Raw genomic sequence first — 27,299 nt, 5'->3', positions numbered from 1 at the left:
GGTTCAGAAATGGGGGTCGCGAGAATGCCTCCGTTCGGGGCCGGGCAGGAGTTGCCCTTTTTCTTAGCCCCCTTCCACCCCACCCCTACTTGGCAGAAGACACAAAGATTGGCCTGCTGCAAGGACAGGCAGATGCCGGCCTTTGTGTGAAGGGGTGGGGAGCTGTGCCCTGCACTTCGTACCCCACTGCAGAGGGGGCTGACAGGCAGCGCCCAGCGGGCCAGCACTGAGTTTGTGGTTGGTGCCCCGGAACCAGCCCTGAGACCAGATCCTGGCTGCATGGGTTCCCAGGGCTTGGCCATCCGGCTCAGGCCCCACCAGGTTAGGTTCCACCCTCGTAGCCCAAGAGCCACAGGGGGCATCTCTCCCCGCTGGGGGTAGGCCGGGGCCACCCTCTGCCTCTGCCCGGAGGAGACAAGCAAGGCCGTGAGCAGCCTGAGAGTACCAGCTGGTCAGCCACAGTGTTATGCTCTTTTGCAACCAGAGTTGCAAATTACTATTACTGGGACTTTGAGAGATTCCATAGAAAAGTCTAGATTTCTAGCATTCCTTGGAAGATTGGAAGTCCTCTGCTGCGGGCTCTCGTTCCCCGTGCGAACTCCAGACTGGAGCTGGGCAGACGGGCGGGTCGGCTTCAGGCACCCGAGGCCGGGCAAGGCTCCGCTTCTCTGGGCTCCCGCGAGGTCACCTCCCTGGAGCCCCGTTTGCTGCAGGCTGGACACAAGGAGGCATCCGAGGTGGTGAGCCCTGACTTCGGGGCAGGAGCTGGGTACGGGCAGCAGAGGGTGACCTGGGTTGACCGAGAGCCACCGTGAGGCCTCGAGGTTGGGGCAGCCGTGACCTGCAAGGACCAGGGCCAAAGATGGGCTTTGGAGCCCAGAGAGTCGAGCTGCTTCTACCCCTGCTCCTTCACTTCCCAGCGGGGTACCCAGCAGCCAGCCATTTCTCCCCTCTTTACCCCTCACCTCCGGAAATGTCACTTTACTCCTGTTGCAGGCAGGATTGCTACAAGAACTGGATATGATGATGCAGAAGAAAATACCTGGCACGTGCAGCTGGCTTCCCGTCCTGTCCTGCTTCCATCCATCTACCTAACCTGGAAGAACTTTCCAGGCCCCCCCGTCCCCCCGGCATTCCCCCCACTGGCTTGCTTGCACTCTGTTTTTCCGACCTCCATTCTGCTCAGGCCCAGCGTGAGCCCCTCAGATGAAAGAGAGTGGGTCCTGCCAAGTTCGTTGGGTTCACGACGACCCGTTTGCTGTTCCTGTGCCATCAAGCACATTAAACCTGCCTGGCGGCCACTTGGCACTCTTCTCTGTCTTGGGAATTTGTTTTTTTTTCCAAGGCACAGATTTTGTGATTATATCAAGTGTGTGTATTTGCGGATCTATTACCTTCACCTTTCCTTCACATCTCGCTCAATTTGGCAGCTTTTTCAGGTAGCAGTATTTTTTTTCACGAAGAGTTAAGTGGACATTCATTAAGTCTTTCAGCCCTTAAAAGACAGTTTGTCTTTGTTCTGTCCCAAGTGTGTTGTGTTCGGCTTGGCATCATGTGTGAAAATCAGCCTTGACCTTTGCAGTTTCTTAGCAGAAAGGACAGGGTGTGCCCCTTCCCCTCACTCTTCTCCACGCAGGGAACGTTCTCTCTATAAGCATGCTTATACGTTCGTTGGATGTTTAGAGAACACCCAAATCAGGAATCCAATCTTACATCACACAAAACATGCATTTGAACTTCTGCCAAGCAAAAGAGCCCTCGGATTAAGACCCTCTTCCAAGAGATGCGAAGTTAGATGGGGAAGGAAGGGGAAGGGAGAAGAACTGGGTATTGGAAGAAAGAGGGCATCCGTGAGTTGCTTCCTGTTTCCTGCTCAAGTCAAACAAGAGAAAATGGATCTGGGCTGAAGTCCCAGTCTGGGAAGACCTTGGGGTATGGAGGCTTATCAGAACCCCGGAGGGGGAGGCTGGCTGAGGGGAGGGAGCTCCTGCGCCAACCCCACGCTGCCCCCAGGGGTCCCTCCTGCACACACTGGAAAACAACCAGGCCCATTAGTTATGTCATCTCCCCCAAATGCACCTGTTGAAACTCCATTAAGCTCTGGAGAGTCGCAGGCACATTTTTCCTTCTTAGTATCTTTTGGAGAAGAGCACACAAGATCTGGCTCCATGACAGATGTGAAGGTTTCATTCATTCCACAGGCCAGCATTTTAGAAAGGCTTCCTTTGGGATGCCCCCGGGGCATGTGGCCTAACCTCCATCTGCTTTTGTGCACCCAGGCATTGGTGTCTGGGGCTCTGGAGGATCCCTTACTGGGGTAGGAAGGAATCACACACCTTCTGAAGGAATATTTTGGGTGTGGGGGTAGGTTTGAAGGCCTTCTCTGGTAACGTCTTAAACACTTCTTGGTCCTGGAAAGAACAAGGACAGGGGTCAGAATGCCCTCGAGGGAGTCCCAGCTCTGCCGGTTACTGGCCGTTGGACCTGCCACTAATCACGACACTTGGGATCTCTCGGTCTATAAATGAGGATGGCAGGAGGGAGACCATCGCTGGCTGAGTCCCTGTTGGGCAACAGCGAGTCCTGCCAGCCTGCCTGCCTCTCAGAATATTTGGGGGACCCAATGGGATAATGGAGGGGAAGCTGTTGGCCAGGGCTCGGTCGTCATGCAAAGGTTTGAAAGCAGTTACCTGCTTTTACCTCAGCTGAGGGCCAGGTCTCTTTTTCTTCCGTTCTCAAAGCTGCTGCCCTTGAGGTGGTGTTCAGAGGGATGATTGTAGCGGTCACCCAAGGAGTAATTCCGAGGTGGGAGACGGCCCTCCTCGGACCCGGCCCCCTACCCACCACTCCTTTCCCGACCCTTTTGTGTTCTCACCCCGAGTCTCCAATTGCAGATTGCTGGATCATTCCAATGAAGGGTTTACAAACTGGGAATTCATGACTGTGCACTGCTGGGGAGAAAAGGCTGAGGGGGAATGGACCTTGGAAATCCAAGACATGCCGTCCCAGGTCCGCAACCCAGAGAAGCAAGGTCAGTGGCTCAGAGGAATTTCACACTCCACTTTGTATCTCAACCCTTTTGTCAACTCCAGACTTTTATTTAACTGTAATGTCTCTGGTAAGTCTTTTTTTTTTTTTTTTTTTTTTAATGGAGGTACAATTCACCATGGAAATCCTTTTTATTTAAAGTGTGTAACTAAATGGCCTTCAGAACATTCACAGCATTGTACAACAATCACCACTTACCTAAATCCAGAACTTTGTCATCACTCCAAAGGGATGCCCCATACCTGTGAATCAGACAATCCCCATTCTCCCAGCCCCCAGTAACCCCTAATCAACTTTCTGTCTCTATGGGTTTGCCTCTTCCGGACATTTCACGTCAGCGGAATCACACAATATGTCGCCTTTCGCAACTGGTTCTTCCAGTTAGCATATTGGTTTCAAGGCTCATCCATGTTGTGGTATGTATCTGTGCTTCATTCCCTTTCCCGACTAAATACGATTTAAGTGTATTATATGATTGTGTATATAATATTTGTTTTATCCTTTCATGAGTTGATGGACAGTTGGGTTGTTTCTACTTAACAGCTACTGTGAATCATGCTGCTTTGAACATCCACATGTAAGTTTTTATGTGGGTGTACGTGTTCAGTTCTCTTGGTTGTATACCTGTGAATGGAATGGCTGGGTTGTATGGTAATGCTCTGTTTGACTGGTTGAAGGACTGTCAGACTGTTCTCCACAGTGGCTGTGTGCCATTTTACTTTCCTACCAGCACGATATGAAGATTTTAGTTTCTCTCCATCGTCATCAACACTTGTTTTATTATTTTCATTTCCTTCTCATTATAACCATCCTAGTGGGTGTGAAGTATATCTCATTGGGGTTTTGATTTGCACTAATTTCCCTAATGACTAATAATGCTGAGCATCTTTTCGTGGGCTTATTGAACACTTTTACATCTTCTTTGGGGAAATGTCTATTCAGATCTTTTGCCTGTTTTAAAAACTGGGTTGTTTGTCTTTTATTATTGGGTTGTAAGCGTTCTTTAAATATTCTGGATACTAGATCCTGACCAGATACCTGATTTGCAAATTTTCCCTCCCATTCTGTGGATTGTTCTTTCACTTTATTGATTATGCCCTTTGATGCACCGAAGTTTTCAATTTTGATGAAATTCAGTTTATTTTTTCTTTTATAGCTTGTGCTTTTAGTGTCATATTTAAGGAACTATCGCCTGATCTAAGGTCAAGATTGAAATCTATATTCTTCTAAGAGCTTTATAGTTTCAACTCTTACATTTAGGACTTTGATCCATTTTGAGTCAGTTTTCTATATGCTGTGAAGTAAAGGTGCATATTCATTCTTTTGTATATGGCTATTCAGTTGCCCCAGCACCATATGTTTTAAAAAACTGTTCTGTCCTCCACTGGATGATTTTGGCACTCTTGTTGAAAATTAATTGGCCATAGATGTATGAGTTTATTTCTGGACTCTTGGGTCTATCCCGCTGGTCTGTTCACCTGTCCCTAGGGCAGTACCACACTGTTTTGATTACTGTAGCTTTTGTAGCAAGTTTCAAAATTGGGAGCTATGAGTTCTCCAGCTTTGTTCTTCTGTTTCAAGATGGTTTGGGCGATTCTGGGTCCCTCGCAATTCCGTACAAATTATAGGATCATCTTGTTGATTTCTTGCGGGGGTGGGGGAGTAGTTGGAATTTTTATAGAGATTTCACTGAATCTAGTTCAGTTTGGGGAATATGGCCATCTTAACATTATTGAGTTTTCCAATCCATGGATATGAATGTCTTTTCCTTTATTTCGATCTTCTTTCATTTCTTTCAGCATTATTTTGTGGTTTTCTGTCCACATGTCTCGTACTTCCTTGGTGACATTTGCTCCTAAGTATTTTGTTCTTTCTGATGCTATTGTAAACAGAAGGGTTTTCTTAATTTTGCCTTTGGATTTTTTTTTTTTTTCCCCCCTCTGGGAAGGTAGCCTTTCATCACTCTCTTTTTGGTTCATAACCATTTCTTGAAGTGATCTTTATTGAATCCCTACTTTGGGCCAGGCACTGCTGGAGGTGATGGGGCTACACCAGGAGAGAAAATGAGAATAATCATTACATCTTCTGCTGTGGTCACCGAGAGTGGTCTCTGATGTCTTCCTATCTCTCTCTGTTGGATTCGGACTCAAAATGAAGGGCAGGAACTAGGCTCCAGTCTTGCTTCTCTGTGGAGACCCTTCTCTGAGGTTTGCTTTCATTTTTCTGTTGTTCCCAGGGGCCTACTTCTCAATCACCCTAGAATCTTCTCCTGCTCTGGTCCTTTTCTGAATTTTTCATGAAGCATAGTTTTGGGGGATTTTTTTTTTAACCAGGGAGAAGAAAAGAGCATTGACTTGCCTTATGTAGAAAATTGACTTTAAATGATCAAGTCATCTATAAGGTTCCCAAAAATCTATATCTATATAGGTCATCTATAAGGTCCACCAAAAATCACTTTCTTTCTGCCTTTAGGATAATAAATGACCATCTTGAAAAGACATTACTGTAACAAAGTCTAAAAATACAAAAATGCAAAATTTTAGATCACCTGGAATTCACATATTTTAAAAGTAGAAGCTCCTGAATTCTTTTTAAAAGCCCGGGAGTGCCCTGGCCTGCTGTTAAAAGTTAAGGATTAACGTCTCCTGCCGCCTGCATCCTCAAGCATTCCCCCCCCCACCCCAGACTTCCCGCGCCCGTCAGCACCGCCCCTTGCCCTGGGGGCCAGCACGACCGAGACCGGCGACCACACCCACACAGATGCATGCATCTGTGGGGCTGTGTGTACAGACAGCACAACTTGTCTGTCCAAGGCCCATATCTGTAGCGCGGAAGAACATGCGCACTGTTGTGATTCTGGTAGATGTTTATTTACACCTCCAAGAACTTTGCAAGTCAGGTCGCTCTCTGGGCCTTGGTGTCCTTGGCTGGCTGGGAAACAGAGCTGAGCGAGATGCTCTCTGAAATCTAAGAGAGGAAGTGCCTCTCTCCGAGGCCGTGGCCCATGTGGCTCATCCACATCCTGGAGGGGGTCTTGCTGGCCTGAGGTTACCCTTTCCCCATTTCTAGCCTGCCCACATCTCACTCCTCTTCCAGACACGCTGGGGCTGTCCTTCTCCTGCAGGGGTGGGGTGGGTGGTGAGATCGCAGGCACCTAGGAGATCCCAGACGCCGGGACCAGCACTTCCCGTGGGTGGGTGTATCAACATGCAGGTGCTGATGGGGTGTGTTGAGTGGTACCCCAGATCCTGCAAGACCAGATGGCGCCGGGCTTTGTAGGCCATCGCAAGGATTGGTGAGAAACCACTGGGGGATTTTAAGCAGAGGAGAGAGATGATCTGAACTTCTGGGTTAATAGGCTCCCTCTGACAGCTTGGTTACACTACCCTCAAGTGTGGTTAGAGGGGGGAAGAGGCAAGGAGGCCAGTGAAGAGGTTATCACAATAGGAGAGAAGGTGACTCAGACCAGGGTGGTAGCAATAGAGATATTCAAAGTAGTCAGATTCCAAAAGCAGTGTTGAGAGGATGTGCTGACATCAGATGTGGGCTATGAGAGAAAAGACGAGGCGTCGATGACTCCACAAGTTTTGTTCTGTGCAGTGTATGAATGGACTTAATAGTTTCCCGGATGTGCAACATTGCAAGAGAGGGGGCGCTGGAGAGAAGATCAGGAGCTCAGTTTGGGGTGGGGGGTTACCTGTGACAAATCCAGGTTCAGATGTGTACTTGGCCATCAGGGCGGAGGTCCAGGCTGAAAATACACGTTTAAGTCTTATCAGCAAGTAGCTGGTAGTGAAAGCCACAGTGTGGACAAGCTCTCCCAAGGGGCAAGTGGGGATACCCTGGGGTCCTCCAGGGGTGGGCACTGGGAGGAGATCTATTTACACCATGATGATTCTCACAAGTGCAGGTACCGAGCTTGGGGGTTGCCATGGTACCCAGCAGAGAATCATATGCTGCACGCCTCCCCACACCCCTTCCCACCTCCTCAGCTCCCTGCCTCCTGCCCTCATCTTCCACGCTCATCTCTCAAACCTTGCTTCTGGCTCCTGTCAGGTTCCCAGTGCCTCTGCTGTGTGGGTCATCCCAGGTGTGCAGTGGTCATTTTGGTGAATGAATCTGTGATCAGCTGCTCTAAGTGCGACAGCGGACGCCAGCTTAGCAATGCAAGGGTTACCTCCCGAGGGGGGCCCCCCTGCATGAAGTCCCAACACAGGCCAATGTCCATCCTCGGGCCTGATTAGAAGCTGGGTCTCTGGCTGGGTGAGGCAGGACCAGAAGAAGCTCTTCTAGCTCTGACCTTTGGTGGTTTGTTGGAATTTGGGGGGATGGGGACACACTGTCACAGAGAATCTGCATGTTCCTGTGGCTGTTCCTACGGCGGTTCGTTCGCACGAGATTTACCCCGTAGGGAGGTGCCACTCCCGAGCCGGCCTTTACAGAAACAAGGGCAGGCAAGTGGCCTCACCACTGCTCTTTACTTCAAGCCCTTCTTTCCGTGCACGAGCAGGGTGGGTGCCTCTCTCTGGGCTGCACGCTCAGCACACCCAGGCATTAGCGCCTCCTCCCTCTGCAAGAGGTGGACTTGGTCTTGGTTCCAGCAGCATCTCTCCAGGGTGAAGGGAGGGAGGGGAAAAAAGAAAAAGGAGTGAGAACGAGCTTTCAACCAGTCTGCCTTTCACAGCAGGGCTATCCGCAACGCTGACACGTTCAGCCACAGAAGGCGACTCCAGTTGACCAGTTTCCCACTGAGTCCAGTGTTCTGGGGCCCAGGAGAAAGGTGGGCCTGGGAGCTGCTTGTCAGTGTTGTCGGTGCCCAGGGCATGATTGGGCCCAGAGCACATGTCTTTCTGTCCCTGGTTGTCGGGTCAGGGAGGCCTCTCGGTACCAGGTCACCGCCAGCCTCAGTGCCAAGAATAATGCAGCAAATACAAAGACAGGCTGGCCAGAAAGAGCAGGGCTGTTCTCGTTTCTCTACACTGCTTCTGGGACCCTGTTTTGGGGGCAAGGTGCTGGTTCATTTCAATATCCTTCAGATCTCTGCAACGCACTTAATTGCTTAAACCAACCCACCAACCACCAACGCCCCTCCAGTGGAGTGCTCTGGAATAGTACTTTAAAATCTCAATGAAGACCAGGGTTTATTAAGTAACCGAGTCTTCTGAATATGCCAGCTCGAACAATCCTCACCTCCTGGCAGACTGAGCCTGATTTATGTCATTCACTTTAAAACTATTCTTTGAAAACTGCGTAGCAGATTAGTCATTCCTGCTCCTCTTCAGTTCCTGGGCCAAGGGAAGGGTGTGTCTGCTCCCAGGATCACTCTCCTCCGGGAGACAAGCAAGGAGTGGAAAGGAGTGCGCATCCTGATTCACAGCTGTGTTGTCTTTACAAGTGGCTTTTCATTCATTCTTGCATTCAGCATACCTTTATTGAACTCTGAGTGCTAGATCCCAGCACACTAGGACTTTGCCCCTCACCGGGAAGCAGGCGTGGGCCCGGGGGTGGGAGAGTGGACTCCACAGGGAGCCCGGCATCCAGGGTGGGTGTGTAAGCCGAGCACCCCGCAGACCACCCCAGTTGCCATCCACAGCCTGCAAGGGGCCAGAGCAAAGGTCCCACCTTGCAGAACATCTTCTGGAGAAGTATGGCTGCATTTTAGAAGGTTTCCATCTAGAATGCTCAAAATTTTAAGTCTGGGTCTTTCTTAATGCAAGAAGTTTCAGTCCTCTGGGAAACATGTCGGCCTCAGTCCCCAGCATCTGGTTTGAAACAGGCCTGGGATCGGTCGGATCCTCCTGCCTCCGCTTTTCCCAAATCTGTGATGTCTTAGTCCGTTCAAGCTGCTGTACCAAAGTGCTGGAGACTAGGTAGCTATCGACAGCATAAATTCATTTCTCACAGCTCTGGAGGCAGGGAAGTCAGAGATCAGACTGCCATCGTGGGCGGGTTCTGGGGAGGGCTGTCTTCCCCTGCAGGTGGTCGCCTTCTCCTTGTCTCCTCCCATGGTAGAAGCTCAGGGAGCTAACTTTCTGGGGTCACCTTTAGTAAAACGCTAGCCCCATTCACGAGGGCTCCACCCTCCTGACCTAATCACCTCCCTAAAGCCCCACCTCCTAATACCATCACATTGGGGGCAGGTTTCAACATGTGAATTTGGGGGGGCGGGGTTGCGCCTGGGTGGCTCAGTCGGTTAAGCATCTGCCTTCGGCTCAGGTCATGATCCCAGAGTCTCAGGATCAAGCCCCGCATCGGGCTTCCTGCTCAGCAGAGAGTCTGCTTCTCCCTCTGCCGCTCCCCCCGCTCCTGCTCTCGCTCTCTCTCAAATAAATAAACAAAATCTTTAAGAAATAAATACATGTATGAATTTGGGGGAATACAAGCATTCAGTCCATAATGACACCTGACCTTACTGCTGTGCCTTTTCTCCTGTAAGATGAGAATGAACACACTTGGCTAAGGATTTGTGTAGAAGGTACTGACCCAGGCCAAGTAATTTAGGATCGGGGCCCCACTGCCCCTCCCGCCCTCCTCACCTCAGAGCCCACATTGGTGGTCACACCTGGGGCACAAGGCAGAGCACCGCTCAGGCTAACCCCCTGTCCATGTAGGCATCCTGCGTGGCCCCCTCGGGCACGGGGAAGCCCCCAGCACCTCCTTGTGACCTGGGGCTCCTGTAAGCACCCGGATGCACGTGACACTGTGGGTCCTCCCCTGCTCAGCTGGAAGTGACTTTGGCCTTAAGGGGCACCAGGAATACCTGTGCTCGGCGCGCTCTCATTCATTCAGCATGCACTTACTTAGCCTGCATACGGGCGACACGCCAGATTCTCTGGGCAGGTCCAGGTTGAAGCATGCTTCTTCATTCTTTGCCTCTGCGCCCTACTCCACCCTGAGGGTTCAGCTCCATGCCCTGCACGGAGAGCTTCACCAGTGCTGTGGTTTGTCCCTGTCCCAGGCTCACGCTTCCTTCACAACCACCTGAGGAGCTTGGGCACCTCCCACCCTCTTCCCCCGTGAGGGGAGTTGTGAGGCATTGACTTGAAATGGAAAATATCATCAGGCGTGCTTTCCAATCCTCTTTCTGTAACCGACACCATGTATCATATCCCAGGGCTCCGATGGGCTTTAGTTTCACAAAGTTGGTATTCACAGAGTCGTAAATAGACTGTCTCAGACAATTGATGGCATTTTAAAAACTTGTCATTTCTTTTGAATGCAGAGAATTCACTTTTTCTCCCTGATTGAAATTTCTCTTTCTTTTTCCCCTTAGTCTTGCCTCTGATTCCAAAAGAGCAGCAACCCACATGGGCCAGGCTTTTCTTGGTTTCACCAGCATTTCCAGATTCCCACTGACCTAGGGGAGCAGTAAAATGTATCAAAGAGGGGAATGGAATGATAGTCAGGGCTTCTATATTCTCCATCAGATACTGTTGTCATTTTATCTCATTGCTAAAAGTATAGAATCAGAGCAACCCAGGAACCCCTAGGATTTGCTTTAAAATACTTCAGGGGAGGGGTGCCTGGGTGGTTCAGTCAGTTAAGCATCTGCCTTCAGCTCAGGTCATGATCCTGGGGTCCTGGGATGGAGCCCCGCATCGGGCTCCCTGCTCAGCGGGGAGCCTGCTTCTCCCTCTCCTCCCCACTCGTGCTCTCTGTCACTATTTCTGTCTCTCTTTCAAATAAATAAATAAAATCTTAAAATTAAAAAAAAAACTTCAGGGGAGGGGCACCTGGCTGGCTCCCTCAGTAGAACATACGACTCTTGATCTTGGTGTCAAGCCCCACGTTGGGGGTAGAGCTTACCTAAAAAAATTTAAAAAATAAAAAATAAATACGTCAGGGGACGTGGGTTGGGGGCAGTGAGGAGGGGATAGAACTGAGAAAAATGGGCAGAATGGTGATTGTTGGCCCTGTGTGATGGGGACATGGGAACTCACTGTATTGCCTTCTCTACTTTGTCTTTATTTGAAAATTTCCATCATGAAATTGGGAAACAAAAAATATACCTAGGGGGAATATTTCTTCCCAAGAGGTCAAAAATGAAAGACTGTCCTGGAGATTTAAGTTGCACAATTAAACAGAATAACAACGATAAAGTTGCCTGGGTATATCTTAATATATATCTTAATATATATTAAGCAAATATATCTTAATTCCCCATTATGTGTGTGAGGAACAAAAAGGTTCAGTATGCCATGGGAGAGCTAGCTTCTTTGGACTAGATTATTTGGATTTTCTTTACCCTGAAATCTATCTAGGAATAAGGCAAGGCATCAAACTCTGTGTGTGTGTACATGGAATGGAGTGGGTATCGCGTGTATATATGTGTACATTCAGGTATATATGTATTGTGTGTGTGGGTGGTGTGGGTGTAAGTGGGTACATATGTATGTATGAGTGTGTGTGTGTGTGTATTTACTTGTTTTTAAACCCGTATACCATAGAGGTTCAGCTCTGGAACCAGCCTGCTCCTCAGATCTATATTCTGCCACTTGCCTGCTGTGGCCCCGGACAGGTCATTGCCATTCTCTGAATCTCGGTCCCTCTTCTGCATAGGGCTGTTGGAAGGATTAAATTTAGAAGTCCGGGCCAAGTGCTTAGTGTTATATTATTAACATGACTCCTCGTGGCAATCTTATTATGAGTGTTTTGATCCTCATTTTGTGGGAGAGGAAGCTAGTTCCAAGCTACCCAGAAGACCTTGACCGAGCTCACGCAGCCTCAAGGGCAGAGCCTGGACTCGGTGACCGCGGGCAGCCTTTCGTTGATGTTTCTCTTTTTAGCCCTGTGGCCAGTAGTTTTCCTATATCTGGGCATTAGGATATTTTTGGTTGGATTTTTTAATTTTAAGTGTTCTAATTATAAGATAAAGATCAAATCAAATATTGAAGTCTGACAGGTGCCTTGTACTAGGAGCATCTGCTGTGTGCTATGGGTATGACTTCTAGAAAGGGTTTCTCCTGAGAGACTGCTTCACCTGGACTGAGAGTCAAGCAAGCATGATTGCGGGCACAACCCTTTATTTTTTTTGACCCACCAGAGCGCTTGAAACATAATAGGCACTTAGAATAGATGGTTATTGATTTTTAAAGGGTTTTCCTCTGCACTATGTTTCAGGCTTCAATATCATTGAGATAGCCATTTTTCACAAGTCTAACATTTATTTTTCTTTTAAAGATTTTATTTATTTACTTGAGATAGAACAAGAGCGAGAGAGCGAGAAAGAGAGCGAGAGAGCATAGAGGGAGACGGAAAAGCCAACTCCCCGCTGAGCAGAGAGCCCAACGCAGGGCTCGATCCCAGGACCCCAAGATCATGACCTGAGCCAAAGGCAGCTGCTTAACTGACTGAGCCACCCAGGCGCCCTACAAGTCTACCATTTAAAGACAATCTCAATCAATATTACCATAAAATGAAGGAAGTGGGAGGAACCTAACTGAATGAATATAAAGCTCATCTGGAAGAATGAGCACAGAGAATCACAAGAGAACTTCCCAAAAAATTAAATGCAGGTATTCAAGTGTACAGTTGACCCTTGAACAACACAGGGTTAGGGGTGCCAACCCATGGCACAGTTGAAAATCCACATGTAACTTCTGACTCGCAGGGCGCCTGCGTGACTCAGTCAGTTAAGCATCTGACTCTTGGTTTCGGCTCAGGTCATGATCTCAGGGTTGTGGGATCAAGCCCCACAAGGGGCTCTGCAGTCAGTGGGGAGTCTGCTTGAGATCCACTCCCTCTGCCCCTCCCCTGCTCTCTCTCTCTCAGATAAATAAATCTTAAAAAAAAAACACAAAGAACTTCTGACTCCCCAGAAACTTAACTACTAATAGCCTACTGTTGACCATAAGCCCTACTGATAACATAAACAACACATATTTTATATATGTATTATACACTATATTCTTACAGTAAAGTAGCTCGAGGAAAGACAATGTCATTGCCTGGGTGGCTCAGTCGTTGAGTGTCTGCCTTCGGCTCAGATCATGATCCCAGGGTCCTGGGATCGAGCCCCGCATCGGGCTCTCTGCTCGGCGGGAAGCCTGCTTCTCCCTCTCCCACTCCCCCTGTTTGTGTTCCCTCTCTCATTGTGTCTCTCTCTCTCAAATAAATAAATCTTTAAAAAACAAAAAAACAAAAACAAAAGAATAGCCTGGTGAGGGGCGCCTGGGTGGCTCAGTCGTTAAGCGTCTGCCTTCGGCTCGGGTCATGATCCCAGGGTCCTGGGATTGAGCCCCGCATCGGGCTCCCTGCTCCACGGGAAGCCTGCTTCTCCCTCACCCACTCCCTCTGCTTGTGTTCCCTCTCTCGCTGTGTCTCTCTCTGTCAAATAAATAAATAAAATCTTAAAAAAAAAAAAAATAGCCTGGTGATGGGTATTAAAGAGGGCACGTACTGCATGGAGCACTGGGTGTTATACGCAAACAATGAATCATGGAACACTACATCAAAAACTAATGATGCAATGTATGGTGATTAAAATAACATAATTATAAAAAAATAAAATAAATAAAAATAAAAATAAATTTAAAAAAAGAATATCATAAGGAAGGGCGCCTGGGTGGCTCAGTCGGTTAAGTGTCTGCCTTTGGCTCAGGACATGATCCCAGGGTCCTGGGATCGAGCTCCACATCAGACTCCCTGCTCAGTGGGGAGTCTGCTTCTCCTTCAGTCTGTGCCTGCCACTCCCCCTGCTTGTGCTCTTGCGCTCTCTCTCTGTCAAATAAATATTCAAAATCTTAAAAAAAAAAAAAAAAAAAAGAATATCATAAGGAAAAGAAAATACTTTTACAGTACTGTATTTATCGAAAAAAATCCATGTATAAGTGGACCCATGCAGTCCAAACCCATGTTGTTCACACCTCAACTGTATTTTTAAACTAAAATAATTAAAACAGTATGACCCTGGTGCTGGTATAGACAGATAAATCAGGGGGAACAGAAAAGAGAGTCCACAAGTAGACCCATAGAGAAACACTAAGTATAGCATTTCAAATTGGTGGCTAAAGAATGAGGTATTGAATAAAAGCTCTCAACAATTGGCTAACCTTTTGGAGAAGAGAGCATTATTTTGGTAGATTTATACACATAAAATTAGAAACTTCTGCTTGGCAAAAAATACCGTAAAATTAAAATTAGAAAAATATTTAGGAAATATTTTGGATGAACTCAAGTAATCCACAGATGGTCTCTTTCACTTCACTCAAGCCTGATGGTTGCTAACTTTTTCTGTAAGGGCCAGATAGAAAATATATTAGGCTTTCTGGTCTCTGTGACAAGCGCTCAGCTCTGCCATTATAATATGAAAACCACCATAGAAAATATGTAAATGAAAAAAAAAAAAGAAAATATGTAAATGAATGCATATGCTGTGTTTCAGCATCACTATACAAAATCAGGTGGTGGGTCCATGGCCATTGTTTGTTGCTTTATGCTCTAGCCTATTTACAAATTGCAGTTGAATGGAGTACTCTGTTACCTTGTAATTAAGGGGCCTGTTTATTTGGGTGTTGTTTGAGGCCTGGCATCCTGTCCCCATTTACCCACCCATGGACCCCCATTGTCCTATGTGCACTCCAGGGGGCAAGCGTGTGTGCCCGCGTGCACGCAGTATTATAAATTTTGCTGATACAAAGTATGTGTGGCACACAGTTTGCAAACAATAATAAAATACACTGTTCACATTGTAAATTACATATAGCCCATTGATTCTGAGAGAATGCATTCATTGATTTTTGCCAAACTCTTGTATCTATAACCAATCTGTGGTTGCAATTGATGAACAACTGTCCTTTGGCATAAATATAAGTTAGAACTTGTTTGTCAGTGACGTGGGCAACCTTATTGCTAAATTGGATGATAGTTTTCAAACACTGGAAATATATTGCCTCAATTTTTTAATGCTGTCGCCAATGTAATGGCTGGCTACAGATATAATGCACTTTTTTTTTTTTTAAGATTTTATTTATTTATTTGACACAGAGAGAGAGTTAGTGAGAGCAGGAACACAAGCGGGGGAGTGGGAGAGGGAGAAGCAGGCTTCCCGCGGAGCAGGGAGCCCAATGCGGGGCTCGATCCCAGGACCCTGGGATCATGACCTGAGCCGAAGGCAGACGCTTAACGACTGAGCCACCCAGGCGCCCCGATATAATGCACTTTTAAGTTTAATCTGCATTATGCATATTTCCTCCTCCATCACTTTCTTAAGTCTAGAAAATCAGCAGTAAATCAAGCCCTGTTTTGTAGTGTTTATCAATTTCCACGTGTAAATGCTCCCAGCATGGCTGATTTCAAGCCTCCAATGGGTTGTCAGTGATACAAAGTAGCCACCTGTAGATAGTATTTCTACTGTATAAGTAGAGTAAATGTAAGTAACCCTCAAAGCATGGATAGTGACAAAATCCAGTAAAATGATTAGGAAGTGATGATTTTTGAGTATTTGTTATCTTTATTTTCAATATGATTTATTAAGTATAAGTTTATATCATTTAGGTTTTTAAAAAATTTTTTTAATTTTTTAAAAAAGATTTTAGGGCGCCTGGGTGGCTCAGTTGGTTAAGCGACTGCCTTCGGCTCAGGTCATGATCCTGGAGTCCCGGGATTGAGTCCCGCATCGGGCTCCCTGCTCGGCAGGGAGTCTGCTTCTCCCTCTGACCCTCCCCCCTCTCGTGCTTTCTCTCATTCTCTCTCTCTCTCTCAAATAAATAAATAAAATCTTAAAAAAAAAAAAAAAGCTTAAAAAAAAAAGATTTTATATATTTATTTGTCAGAGAAAGTGCGAGAGTACAAGCAGGGGGAGTGGCAGGCAGGGGGAGAAGCAGGCTCCCTGCTGAGCAAGGAGCCCGATGCGGGACTCAATCCCAGAACCCTGGGATCATGACCTGAGCTGAAGGCAGACATTTAACCGACTGAGCCACCCAGGCATCCCATATTTTTAATAATGGCTATATTTATCAATCAGTTCACAAAGTTCCTGAAAATGTTGACAATCAATACATCAATGCAAACCTGCCCTGGCACACCACTGCTTATTGGGAATCATATAAGTAAAGGACTATCTTTTGGAATGGGTATCTTTAAGAGAGGTGCATTCAATGTATGACCAAGGCTCAGACCCTATAATGTGCTCTGCCCCCCAACCCCCAACTCTTCGTTATCCCAACAGAGCCAGCCCATCTCTGAGTAGAGCCTCGGTCCCTCCCTCAGGACTAGACATCACAATCAGGGGCTCTCATTTCCTTGGTTTATTTTTTCTCAAGACCCACTCAGAAGGATAAAGGTCTAATTGCTATTGGTTTAACTGCTTATTTAACAAATCAAACTATTTTTCTGCCTAAATGTTGCTAATCAGTAAACAGTTATCGTTTGAATTCTCAATATGCTAAAAAGTCACTTTTCCAAGACAGGGAGTTAAAAAACAATATTTGGTATTAAAAAATTGCAATACACAGGCAGACACCTTCTTTATCTCTAGCATCTCAACCCCCATAGTCAGATGAAAGCAGACAAAGCTTTATACTATCATAGCCTTTATATATGAAGAGTGCTTACAAATCACTAAGAAATATGCAAAGCACCCCAGTAGAAAAATCAGCAAAGAGCCTAAAAAGACCATTCATAAAGAAAAAATACAAATAACCAGTGAACAAAAAATATTCAGTCTTTGTAGTAATTGAAGAAAATATAAATGAAAACACGGGAGGGTAAATACTGTGATAGCAAGCCAACAAGCAGAAGTTCCAGAGATTGTGAAACAAATACCAGACTGTCCGTGGTATTCTGCACTTGGGATCACGGTGTGATTTGGTGAAAAGAACATGAAATGTAGAAGTAGTATGGCCTGAGACCCAAAACTAGCTCTACCAGCTACTGGCTGGGGGACCTTGTGAGAAATAAGAATTCTCTCACAGTCAGGTTGTGAGCACCTGATGGGAGTGAACTTTTCTAGCACAACCTGGCATATAGTGGGTTGTCATGGAAACTCAGGTTCCTCACCCCCTCACCCCCTGCCCCCATTCGCTTGCTGGAAGCATATGTTCTAACCACAGTCTTTAGGAACTGGTCCATTTGCCCTCTGGGGAAGTTCCAGCCTAGAGGTAACTGGCAGAGACCAGTCTCAGTGCCTTTGAGGAAGATTAAACTGGCTCTGCTTTTCTGGAGAACGCAGGAACTGGGAAACAACAGAATCCAGGATTGCTGTGCTGAGGGCAAGCTGGCTCACCATCCAGTCAACGGACTGAATGGAAAACTCTTTCAAGCCTTGAACTCAGCAGGTACATGTCTATTCTTTATTCTTCTTAAGCAATTTTTCCCCAACCAAAGAAACCAAAGCTTGCTAACCAACAGCTTGCTTTTGAAACTGCTGTGAGGAGATCCTGCCCCACCAACGGACTGGCTTTTCAGTGGCCTTTGTGTGTGTGTGGGTGCGTTCCCCAGGGCCAAAGCCATTTACGAAGTTCTCACACATCTTGGCTTTCTTTGGAGCTCAGCCCAGTTACACCCGACTCCACCTGCTCGCTTCTGTGGAATCCCATCTTTGCTTCTCTCCTTAGCACAAATGTGAGAGTTGAAGCCGGGGCGAGATCAAAGAAGTTTAGGAAGAATTTTGGTGCGTTTGCCAAAACCTGCAAAGTACGCTATAGGGGCACAGAGAAGCTATGAAGATCAGTCCCGAATCACAGTCCAGTTGACTTGACCGTGACCCTGTGGGTGGCGGGAGGAAGACCAGGCTGCCACCTAACTGGAGTCGGGGCACAGGATTCAGGTGTTGGGACCTGTTTGGGGTGAGCCCCGAGCAGCGTGTCTGGCAGGTGTGGTCCGAGTTCCAACAAGGCCACTTGCTGGCTTGGTCCCAGAACCTCTCTTGGTCCCCATCACTGCACATGTGTGACGGGAATTATAGTACTTACAAATACTCTAGAATTATTGCTTCCTGGGCCTGGATGAGATTCAAATGTAGGAAGATTTTATATGAGAAAAATACTTCCGGAGGATTTTTTAAAGGTTTGGATCAGGGACGCCTGGGTGGCTCAGTTGGTTAAGTGTCTGCCTTCGGCTCAGGTCATGATCCCAGGGTCCTGGGATCGAGTCCCGCATCAGGCTCCTTGCTTGGCAAGGAGCCTCCCTCTCCCTCTGCCTGCTGCTGCCCCTGCTTGTGCTCTCTCTCTCTCTCACTCTCTCTGACAAATAAATAAATAAAAATCTTTATTTAAAAAAATGAAGTTTGGTGTTCGGCCATAGAGCCTGAAATATTAAAAGCGCCAACACATGTTTCTCGGTGATAAGCCATCTTGGAACCTACGTGTGTGTCTCAGGCGCCCAATTTTGCAAATCTGCCTTTTACTGTTCTCTAGTATCTTACAAAGGTGCTATGCTCACTTGAATGGAAGACCAAAGAAAGCCTAGGGGAAAAGGTTCTTTTCAAATACTGCTCATGCTATTTCATGCCTGCTACCTCCAAGCACGTGTAATGATTGCATTTTACCCCATAAATGTCACACTGGACCTCTTATGTGCCTCTCCAGAATGGCTCAGCCCCTGCGCCCTTGGGCCTGGCCTCTTGTGCAGCGGAGAGGTCTGGCCCCCAACTTATCTCCTCAGTGCCCCCAGGTGAAGGCTGGGCTAGGGCACAGTTGTCCCAGGAGGTCAGGTCCTTCTCAGCAGGACTTGGGGAAGCCATGCTGCTCCCCAGCATCCAGCTGCCTGGAGGGGGGCAGGGGGCATACCGGAAGTGCTCAGGAGGTTCGCCCAAGGAGAGACAGGAGATAAGCTCCTGCCCTTCCCCTAGAGTCCCACAAAGCCTCTGTGGGAGATGTCCCCTGGCCAAGAGCCCTGCTCTTTGGTTATGAAACCTGAGCCAGCTTGGTGTTCCTGTGGTCCCTGCCTTCCTGCTTTCCCCTGGCTCCCATTGCCCTGGGTCCTACCTCCCAAAAAAGCCTCAGCCCTCAGCCCCTAGGCTTGGCCTCAGACTCCCGTTTTCAAGGGAACCTGGGCTAAATAAAGCACATTTTCAGGTAGCAACCCAAACATGAGTTTCAGTAATCTGTAGGAAATAGTGGAAAGGGAGAGATGATCAAAAGGATCGTATTTAGAACGGGTGCAGTGTGATTCCTGTGTTGGCAGACAGACGGAGTTTGCGTTTGGGAGTGCAGTGCTAAGGCTTTGGTCTCACCCCGCCCCCGGTGCTCAGCACTTGGAGCAAGGTCGAAGAGGATTTGTTGAGTGACTCAATGTGCGGGCATCCATGAACCTTGTTTAAATCAAGAGCTCGTATAATTTTAATCAGCTCTGTTTTCGGCTGTGCACACTCAGTAAAACATTTAATAATAGGTTAAAAGTGGAAGAAATTAGTCTCTCTTGTGTGACTGGGTTCCCCCCCCCCTTTTTTTAATCATAAAAAGCTCCATGGTTTTCTGATTTCCTTTCAGTTAGCTCTTTCATGCATTTCTTTTTTCCTAAGAGCAGAGCTGTTCTCACTTTATTGTTATTTTACTGACTTCTCTTTACTTGACATCTGTTTTGAGCTCATCTCCGTTGGTGGGATGAGTTGAAATTTTGCAATCTGTGATCAATGGCTCAATCTCTCTTGTACTGGCAGCTAGAAAGGAAGTCAGATTGAAATCACGAGCCTCCTGTGCTGGCTTTCAAGTTTGTCACTGAACTCTCTGGTTTCTGGAAAGTGCAATTAGAGAGTATCGCTCCTGCTCCTCTTGAAACAGAAGCTGAGAGCTCAGTACGGTTTCCAAAAGGTCAGCATACGCACGGCTATCCCGAAGTCTCACTTCTAACCCCTTTTGCTTTGATAGGACTCAGTATTTCAGTTGGTCTTTTTGCCTCCCTTCTACTTGTCTAAGGGACCACAAAGAGTGGCACCATTCCCCAGGTGTCCTAGCCCAAGGAAAAAAGAAGTATCGATTCCTGCTTAGCTGGTGAGGGCCCAACCCCACTGCTGTGGTGCGTGGTTGTGAACCATGGCATTTGCCAGTCGGTTCTGTGTCTCCCAATGGTGAACATAACAGAAAGAGGAGATTTTTCTTTAATATTTCACTGTTGCAGATAAAATTCTAAATGTGGCTGAAAATGAAAAATGAAATGATGAAGAGAAGAGAAAGAGCTCTCCTGAAACCCCTTTTTTTGGTTTGTTTGTTTATTTAACAGAGAGAGACAGAGAGAGAGGGAACACAAGCAGGGGGAGTGGGAGAGGGAGAATCAGGCTTCCCGCTGAACAGGGAGCCCGATGCGGGGCTGGATTCCAGGACCCTGGGATCACGACCTGAGCTGAAGGCAGACGCTTAACCAACTGAGCCACCCAGGTGCCCCTAAGTGTATTTAATTTTTAAACATATGACTTTATTCCTTTTTTTCAGAAACATGTCATGTTCAAGAATATATCTATATTTCTACTTGGTCTTTTTTTTTTTTCCTGACATTTTACATAGTTCTAACCATGCTGCCTTCATAACTCTGTATTTCTTTTTATTATTTGCATATCAAGCACTTTTTTAATGTCATTATATATCCTTTGTAAGCAGCATTTTATATTTTTTTAAATAAAACTTCAAGTAGAAATGCCATAATTTATTTAAGCCATACATCTATTGTTGGACATGTAAGCTGTTTTCCATTTTTTTGCTATTATAAATAGACAGCAGAGTGCAGAAAGCTTTCTCCTAAATTTAAAATTATTTCCTGGGGATCATTCACCAGAAGTAAATCACTCGGACAAATAAGAGATGGAAGCATATCTACTTTTTGATGCGTATTACTGATTTTCTTTTCAAAATAATTGAACCAATTTACAATCTCACCAGGCACACTCACTGGCCAGCTCTAGAGAAAATCAAGGATATCTTCCCTTAATTTGCATTGTGATAATTACTAATGAGGATGAACACCTTTTCCAAATGTCTGTGTACAAAGTGTGTTTTTTCTTTGGAAAATTGCCATTTCCGTTTTTGTCACAAGAGGTCTAAGTGCTGTCGTTATTAAGCTGAGATGTACTCAAGGTAAAAATACAGATGTAATAGCCCAGGATGTGTCATGGTTCCTATAAATATTTTTTCTGGTATGCTATTTGACCTTTAATTTTTTACAGATAATCTTAAATTTTTCCTCCAGAGTTTTGATAATTCTTTTTTTTTTCATTCCCAGTTTGTTTAGGATTTGATTTTCTCCATAATGTTTGAATTTCTTTTTAGTATAAGGTAGATATTTTTTCTAAATTACTAACAAATTACCCCAAGTCAAAAACAGAATTGAAATATTAAAAGATGTTCTAGAATCCTACCTCCGGCCATAGGAAGACCAAGTGTTTGCCTGCCCACAGAAGAGAATTTTAAATGCTGTTTGAAATGTTGACGGTCAGAGAGGTCAATGGAGTAATAATGATGGTGGCTTGTCCCTTAGGGTATTTGCTGGATCTGGGGAGCCTACCCAGAGAGTTTTATAGCACCTGCAGAAAGCTGGGATCTCAGAGGCACAGAAAATTAAGGAAAAAAAAAGAAAAGAAAAGAAAAAGAAACCAATGCAGAACACACAAAACAAGTCCAACTCTTCAGTAGTTTCAATCAAGGTAAATAGTCCATTGGCTTCATTTTAGAAGACAAAAATTGTGTTTCTCATGCCCACCAGCCCCATTCTCAATTCTCCTCCACTCCACCCTATCGTAGGAGGCTGGCCTCATCACAGACTCTTTGCCTGTGGCTTACCGTTGAGTTCAGCCAGGGGAAACTCCACAGGAGAATGGAGGGAGGAAGGAGATATTTATTTATGAGGTTTTATTTTGTTTTGTTTTGTTTCCCTCTAGCTTCCCCCAGCAGCCAGCATCCCTCAGGGTCTCAGCCCAGCCCTCCTGATGCCAGTAGAATATAGTACGCCTAAGGGCTTAACACACCTTCTGTTACTGGCCCCAAAGAACTTCACTCTCCAAAGTTGCGGCTTTGTTTTGCTCTGCTCACACCTTTGTAAATAGCCTCTTTATTAAAGCCTCCGTGGATTATCCCAGTTTAATTATGCTGTCTGCTTCCTGCTGGGACTGACCCATAGAACTCTAAAGAATGGTATCTAAAACAGAAAACACACATACACACAAAACCCAGAAAAGTTAAAAACTAAAGCAGATGGGCAAAGACATACCAAGCAAATACCAACCAAAAGAAAGCGGGTATAGTTGATTAGGATCAGACAAGCAGAAATGTCAGGACAATAGGCATCACTAGAACTAAAGAGTATTGGGGCGCCTGGGTGGCTCAGTCGTTAAGCGTCTGCCTTCTGCTCAGGTCATGATCCCCGGGGTCCTGGGATCGAGCCCCACATCGGGCTCCCTGCTCAGCAGGAAGCCTGTTTCTCCCTCTCCCACTCCCCCTGCTTGTGTTCCCTCTCTCGCTATCTCTCTCTGTCAAAAAATAAATAAAATCTTAAAAAAAAAAAAGAACTAAAGAGTATTATTACACCTTGATAGAAGATTTGGTTCAATTCTAACATGGCCTCAAAATACAGAAAGCAAAAAGCTGTTAAAACTACAAAGAGAAAAAAAAACAAACTCACACACAAGGTAGGAGATTTAATATGCCTCAAATATATTTGATGAGTAAAACAGTGACAGTCAGTAAGAATGCAGGATTTGAACATTGCAACTGACAAGTTAGGCCTAATGGGCCTGTTGGAGTACTGTACCCAGCAACAGAAGAATACAATTTCTTTTCAAGTGTAAACGGAATATTTATGAAAATCGGCCACACAGTGGGCTATTTGGCAAGCTTCAGCATATTTCTAAGGATTGGTAGCATATAAACGCTGTCCTCTGACATTACACTTAAGTTAAAAATCAAAATAAAAAGATAACTAGGAAAAGCCCATACACTTGGAAATCGCAAAATGCTTCTAAATAACTCATGTGTCTAAGGAAAAAGACTAATATAAATTAGAAAATATGTAAAACTACATGATGATAAGAATAGCACATATGCAAACAAGTGGGATGCCAGCGTGGACTAGTGGAGAGAGAGAAATTTGATGTGGTTTTGGAATGCAGGTGAGGATTGGTGGGGTGAGGTCCAGAGCCAACGACCAAAAAAGAATTCTTGAGACGTCTTTGGTGCAAAATGCTGGTTTTATTAAGGCACCGGGACAGGACCCCTGGGCAGAAGGAGCTGAGGCACCGGGGTTTATGAGGGGTGGCTGATTATATACTTGGGAGTTGGGGGAGGTAAGGAAAAGGGAGGTTTCAAAAGGATTTTCGTACGTTAAAGAAGACTCCCAGGTTATCTGGAGCCCTTACCATCGTCAAATTCAGGTTGTTTTTCCCTCTAGCAAGGCGTTAACATTAAGATAGTTGGGAGCTTCCTGGAAGAATGTCCCACCTGTCCCACCCAGGAGAGGGGGGTTGGGGGGAGGTTGCAGGGTGTCAGCGTGTGCTTGGTCTTCAGCTTGCCTTCTCTCTCATCAATTTATGGCCCTAACCGCATGTATTAGGAAGGAGGAAAGCCTGGAAATGAATGTGCTAAGCATCCAACTTAAGATGGTAGAGAAAGACCAACGTCAATGCAAAGAAAGCAGAAAGAAGGAAATGTTTTTAAGAGCAGAAATTAATAAAATAGAAAGCAAAGATATGGAAGAGAGAATCAGGAAAACCATAAATTGGTTCTTTGAGGAAACGAATAGAATTGATAAGCCTCTAGGAAGACCAATCAAGGGGAAATAATGAGAATATATCATTTTAGAAATGAAAATGATGACTATTATTATACATCCTGTATACATTAAAGTTACTGGAAGAAGGTATTATAAACAACTTTGTGACCAAAAAAAAGAAAGGAAGGAAGAAAGAAAGAAAAAGAAATTTTAAGTGAAATAGGCAAATTCCAAGAAAAAAAAAATACAACTTGGTAAAATTGACACAAGAAAAAAATAAGATTAAAATTATCTGCAGAAATTGTTTCTATAATTTAAAAGGAAGGTCAAGGCTGGATAGATGAACTGGCAAATTCCACTAAACACTCAAATGGAAGAAATAACATCAATATTCCATAAATTCTTTCAGACAGTAGAAAAAAGGGAAACAGTCCCCAGTAGTTGAATGAAGCCTGTGTATCCTTGGTGCCAAATCCCAGCAGCACATTATGGAGAATTTTCAGCCAGTCTCACTCAAGAACATAACTACAAAAATTCCAAGTTCAGTGTTAAGCAAAATCCAACAGTATTAAAAAGGTTTCTCTTTGGGGCACCTGGGTGTCTCAGTTGGTTGAGTGTCTGACCCTTGGTTTCAGATCAGGTTGTGATCTCAGGGTCGTGAGATGGAGCCCCGTGTCGGACTCTTGCTGAACGTGGGTGGAGTCCGTAAGATTCTGTCTCCCTCTCTCTCCCTTCCGCCCCTTAAGAAAAAAAAGTTTCTCTTTTCCTGCCTTTTTTTGGGGCGGGAGAATTAAATAATTTTGAATATTATATTTTATTTCCTTTATTGAACTTTTAACCATGTTTGTGTGATTGCTGTAAGGATTACAATATGTATTCTTAATACATTACAGTTTACTTAGAATTACTATCACATGGCTTCACACTTTACACATGTTAAGAGCCTAATGACAGTGTCTTTCTTTCCCCCCAACTTTATGCTATGATTATGTCATATATTTTACTTCTGTATATATTACCAACTCCATTTTATAGTGATATTTTTGCTTTAAGCAGTCTTTGTCTTTTAAAGAAAGAAAGAGAAGGAAAAAAGCTACTCTTTTTTGTGTATCCATGTATTTCCATTTCTGGTGCTCATTATTCTTTTCTGTAGATCCAGTTTTTTATCATTTTCCTTCTGGCTGAAGAATTTCCTTTATCATTTCTTATCATGTTGGCCTGCTGGCCATGAGTTGACTCCGGTTGGATTTACTTCAAAATGTCTTTATTTCAACCAATTTGATTTGTTTGTTTTTAAAAATGTGTATAATTGTTCATTTGTTGACACATTGACTTTGACTCTGATTTGGGGAAATCCTTGTGATGTTTCCATGACTCCACTCAGTCTTGAATGGAATTTTCACTGGATATAGAATTCTGGGTTGGCAGTATTTTTTTTTTTTTTAATTTTTTAAAAGATTTTATGTATTTATGTATTAGAGAGAGAGAATGGGGGAGGGGTAGAGGGAGAGGAGAGAGAGAATCTCAAGCAAACTCCATGCTGAGTGCGGATCCTAACCCAGGGGCTCAATCTCATGACCCTGAGACCATGACCTGAGCAGAAATCAAGAGTCAAAAAAAAAAGTCAAAAAAAAGAGTCAGAGACTCAACCCAGGTTTCCCCGGGTTGGCAGTATTTTTTAAATTTCAGATTTCAGGGGCATCTGGGTGGCTCAGTCAGTTAATCATCAGCCTTTGGCTCAGGTCATGATCCTGGAAAAATATATCAGATTTCAGCGCTGGAAAGATAATACATTTTCCTCTGACCTCCATTGTTCTGAGGAGAAGTGTTAACATTTACTATGTAAGCCTTGTTTACGTCTGAGCCACCTTATATGCTATGATAACATTTCTTTTCTCATATTGTATAAGCTAGCAAGTGTGCCCTATACAAAATGAATGAACAAACAAAAAGTATGTTTCCATATTCCAGCACACACAGCTTCCAATCAGCTTTTGAGTACCTTACTACTGAATATGAAAAAACCCCCTCGAGGACCACCAGACATTTGAGGAAATTATCCAGTGTTAAAGCAGAAATAAACCCTAACAGAGAAGAAACTTGGAGAAGAAAAAGCAAGTCAGGCAGCAAAAGAAACCTTTAGAAAAACTATAATTGGTCATATAAAATAGAAAAATTTAGTTATTCCTCCCCTGTGTAGGGAAAACTCCAGTTATTTCCTACTGAGTTTTCCTCCTGTGTATATCCTCTACTGTTCATACAGAACATTTCACTTCTGACACTTCTAGTCACCAGGTTTGTGGGTTTTTTCCCCCCACAACAAGCAATTCTTAGTCACACCCGTCGGGTGTCCTACAACTTAATTCTGCCACCATCTACCCAGAGATAGCGTCAGATCCCACACCTTAAGGGCTCAGTCCCACAGGACTGCCCTCCACACCTACACACTCACATACATTTCAGATACCAGTAGCAAGTTCAGGTTTTCACTGGTGCTTTTGACCCCCTGGTCATAGATTGGTGTTCTAAAGAACTCCTCTTGGGAGTCAGTTGATTTGCTAGGACAGCTCACAAAACTCATGGAAGCACTTACTTACACTCAACCAGTTTATTATTATTTTTTTTAAGATTTTATTTATTTATTTGACAGAGACACAGCAAGAGAGGGAACACAAGCAGGGGGAGTGGAAGAGGGAGAAACAGGCTTCCCGTGGAGCAGGGAGCCCAATGCAGGACTCAATCCCAGGACCCTGGGATCATGACCTGAGCTGAAGGCGGATGCTTAACGGCTGAGCTACCCAGGCACCCCAACTCAACCAGTTTGTTAAAGGAAATGATAAAGGATACAGATGAAGAGATGAAGAGATACATAGGGAGGGTGAGGTCTGGGAGGGCCCCCAGAACAGGAGCTTCTGTCCCTGCGGAGTTGGGGTGTGTCACGCTCCTGGTGTGGATGTGTTTGCCCACCTAGAAGCTCCCCAAACCACATACTATTGGGATTTTAAGGAGGCTTCCTCATGCAGGCATGATCAGTTACTGACTTTATTTTTAGGCCCTCTCTAGAGAAGTGGGGGACAGGGCTGAAAATTCCAAGCTTCTAATCATAGCTTGGTCTTTTTGGTGACCAGCCTCCATCCAGGAGCCCACCCAGAGTCACCTCCATAGAACAAAGGATGCTTAGGAATTTACAAGGATTTTAGGAGTCCTGAGTCAGGGACAGGGTCAAAGACAAATATTATAACAAGAGAAGCTCCTATTGCTCTTCTCAATTAGGAAATGACAAGAGTCTCAGGAGCTCTGTGCCAAGAACTGGAGCAGAGACCGATATATAAATTCTATTATCTCATAGGTGTCCTCAGGAAAGATAAGAGAAAATATCTCATCTATAAAACAAGAACAGGTTTCTGCATTTTGAGAAAATTGAACATTGGGAGAACCAGATCAATGCCTTGAAAATTTTAAACATGAGGCAAAAACTAGAAAGTCAATAGGTTAGAAGACCTGAGGAAATCTCCCACAACATGAAATGGGAGTGGGGTGGGGGAGAAGACATTGAAAACCTAGTAAGAAATGGTGTTAACAGTGTTGGGGATATGGGGGAGGACGTGAGTATATGA

General features: G+C 45.2%; 1 protein-coding gene across 4 annotated transcripts in view; it reads left to right on the top strand.

Moving 5' to 3' along the window:
• The window catches only part of PCSK6 (proprotein convertase subtilisin/kexin type 6), a 182,342-nt gene that overhangs the window by 124,818 nt on the left and 30,225 nt on the right, over window positions 1-27,299 (top strand). For all 4 annotated transcript variants that reach the window (XR_010404901.1, XM_045899531.3, XM_045899529.3 and 1 more), the window contains one exon: window positions 2,895-3,031. Coding sequence is in view for 3 of the 4 variants with exons in the window: in XM_045899531.3 (XP_045755487.2) it covers window positions 2,895-3,031 (137 nt within the window). In the remaining variant the exon portion in view is untranslated. The remainder of the gene's footprint in view (window positions 1-2,894; window positions 3,032-27,299) is intronic.

The sequence above is a fragment of the Mirounga angustirostris genome, unplaced genomic scaffold (assembly GCF_029215605.1).
Source record: "Mirounga angustirostris isolate CCGP_5_RB_7025 unplaced genomic scaffold, mMirAng1.0.hap1 SCAF_9, whole genome shotgun sequence".
In the NCBI taxonomy this organism is placed as follows: domain Eukaryota; kingdom Metazoa; phylum Chordata; class Mammalia; order Carnivora; family Phocidae; genus Mirounga; species Mirounga angustirostris.
Note: the sequence above shows the minus strand (reverse complement) of the source record. Positions and strands in the feature narration are given on the sequence as shown.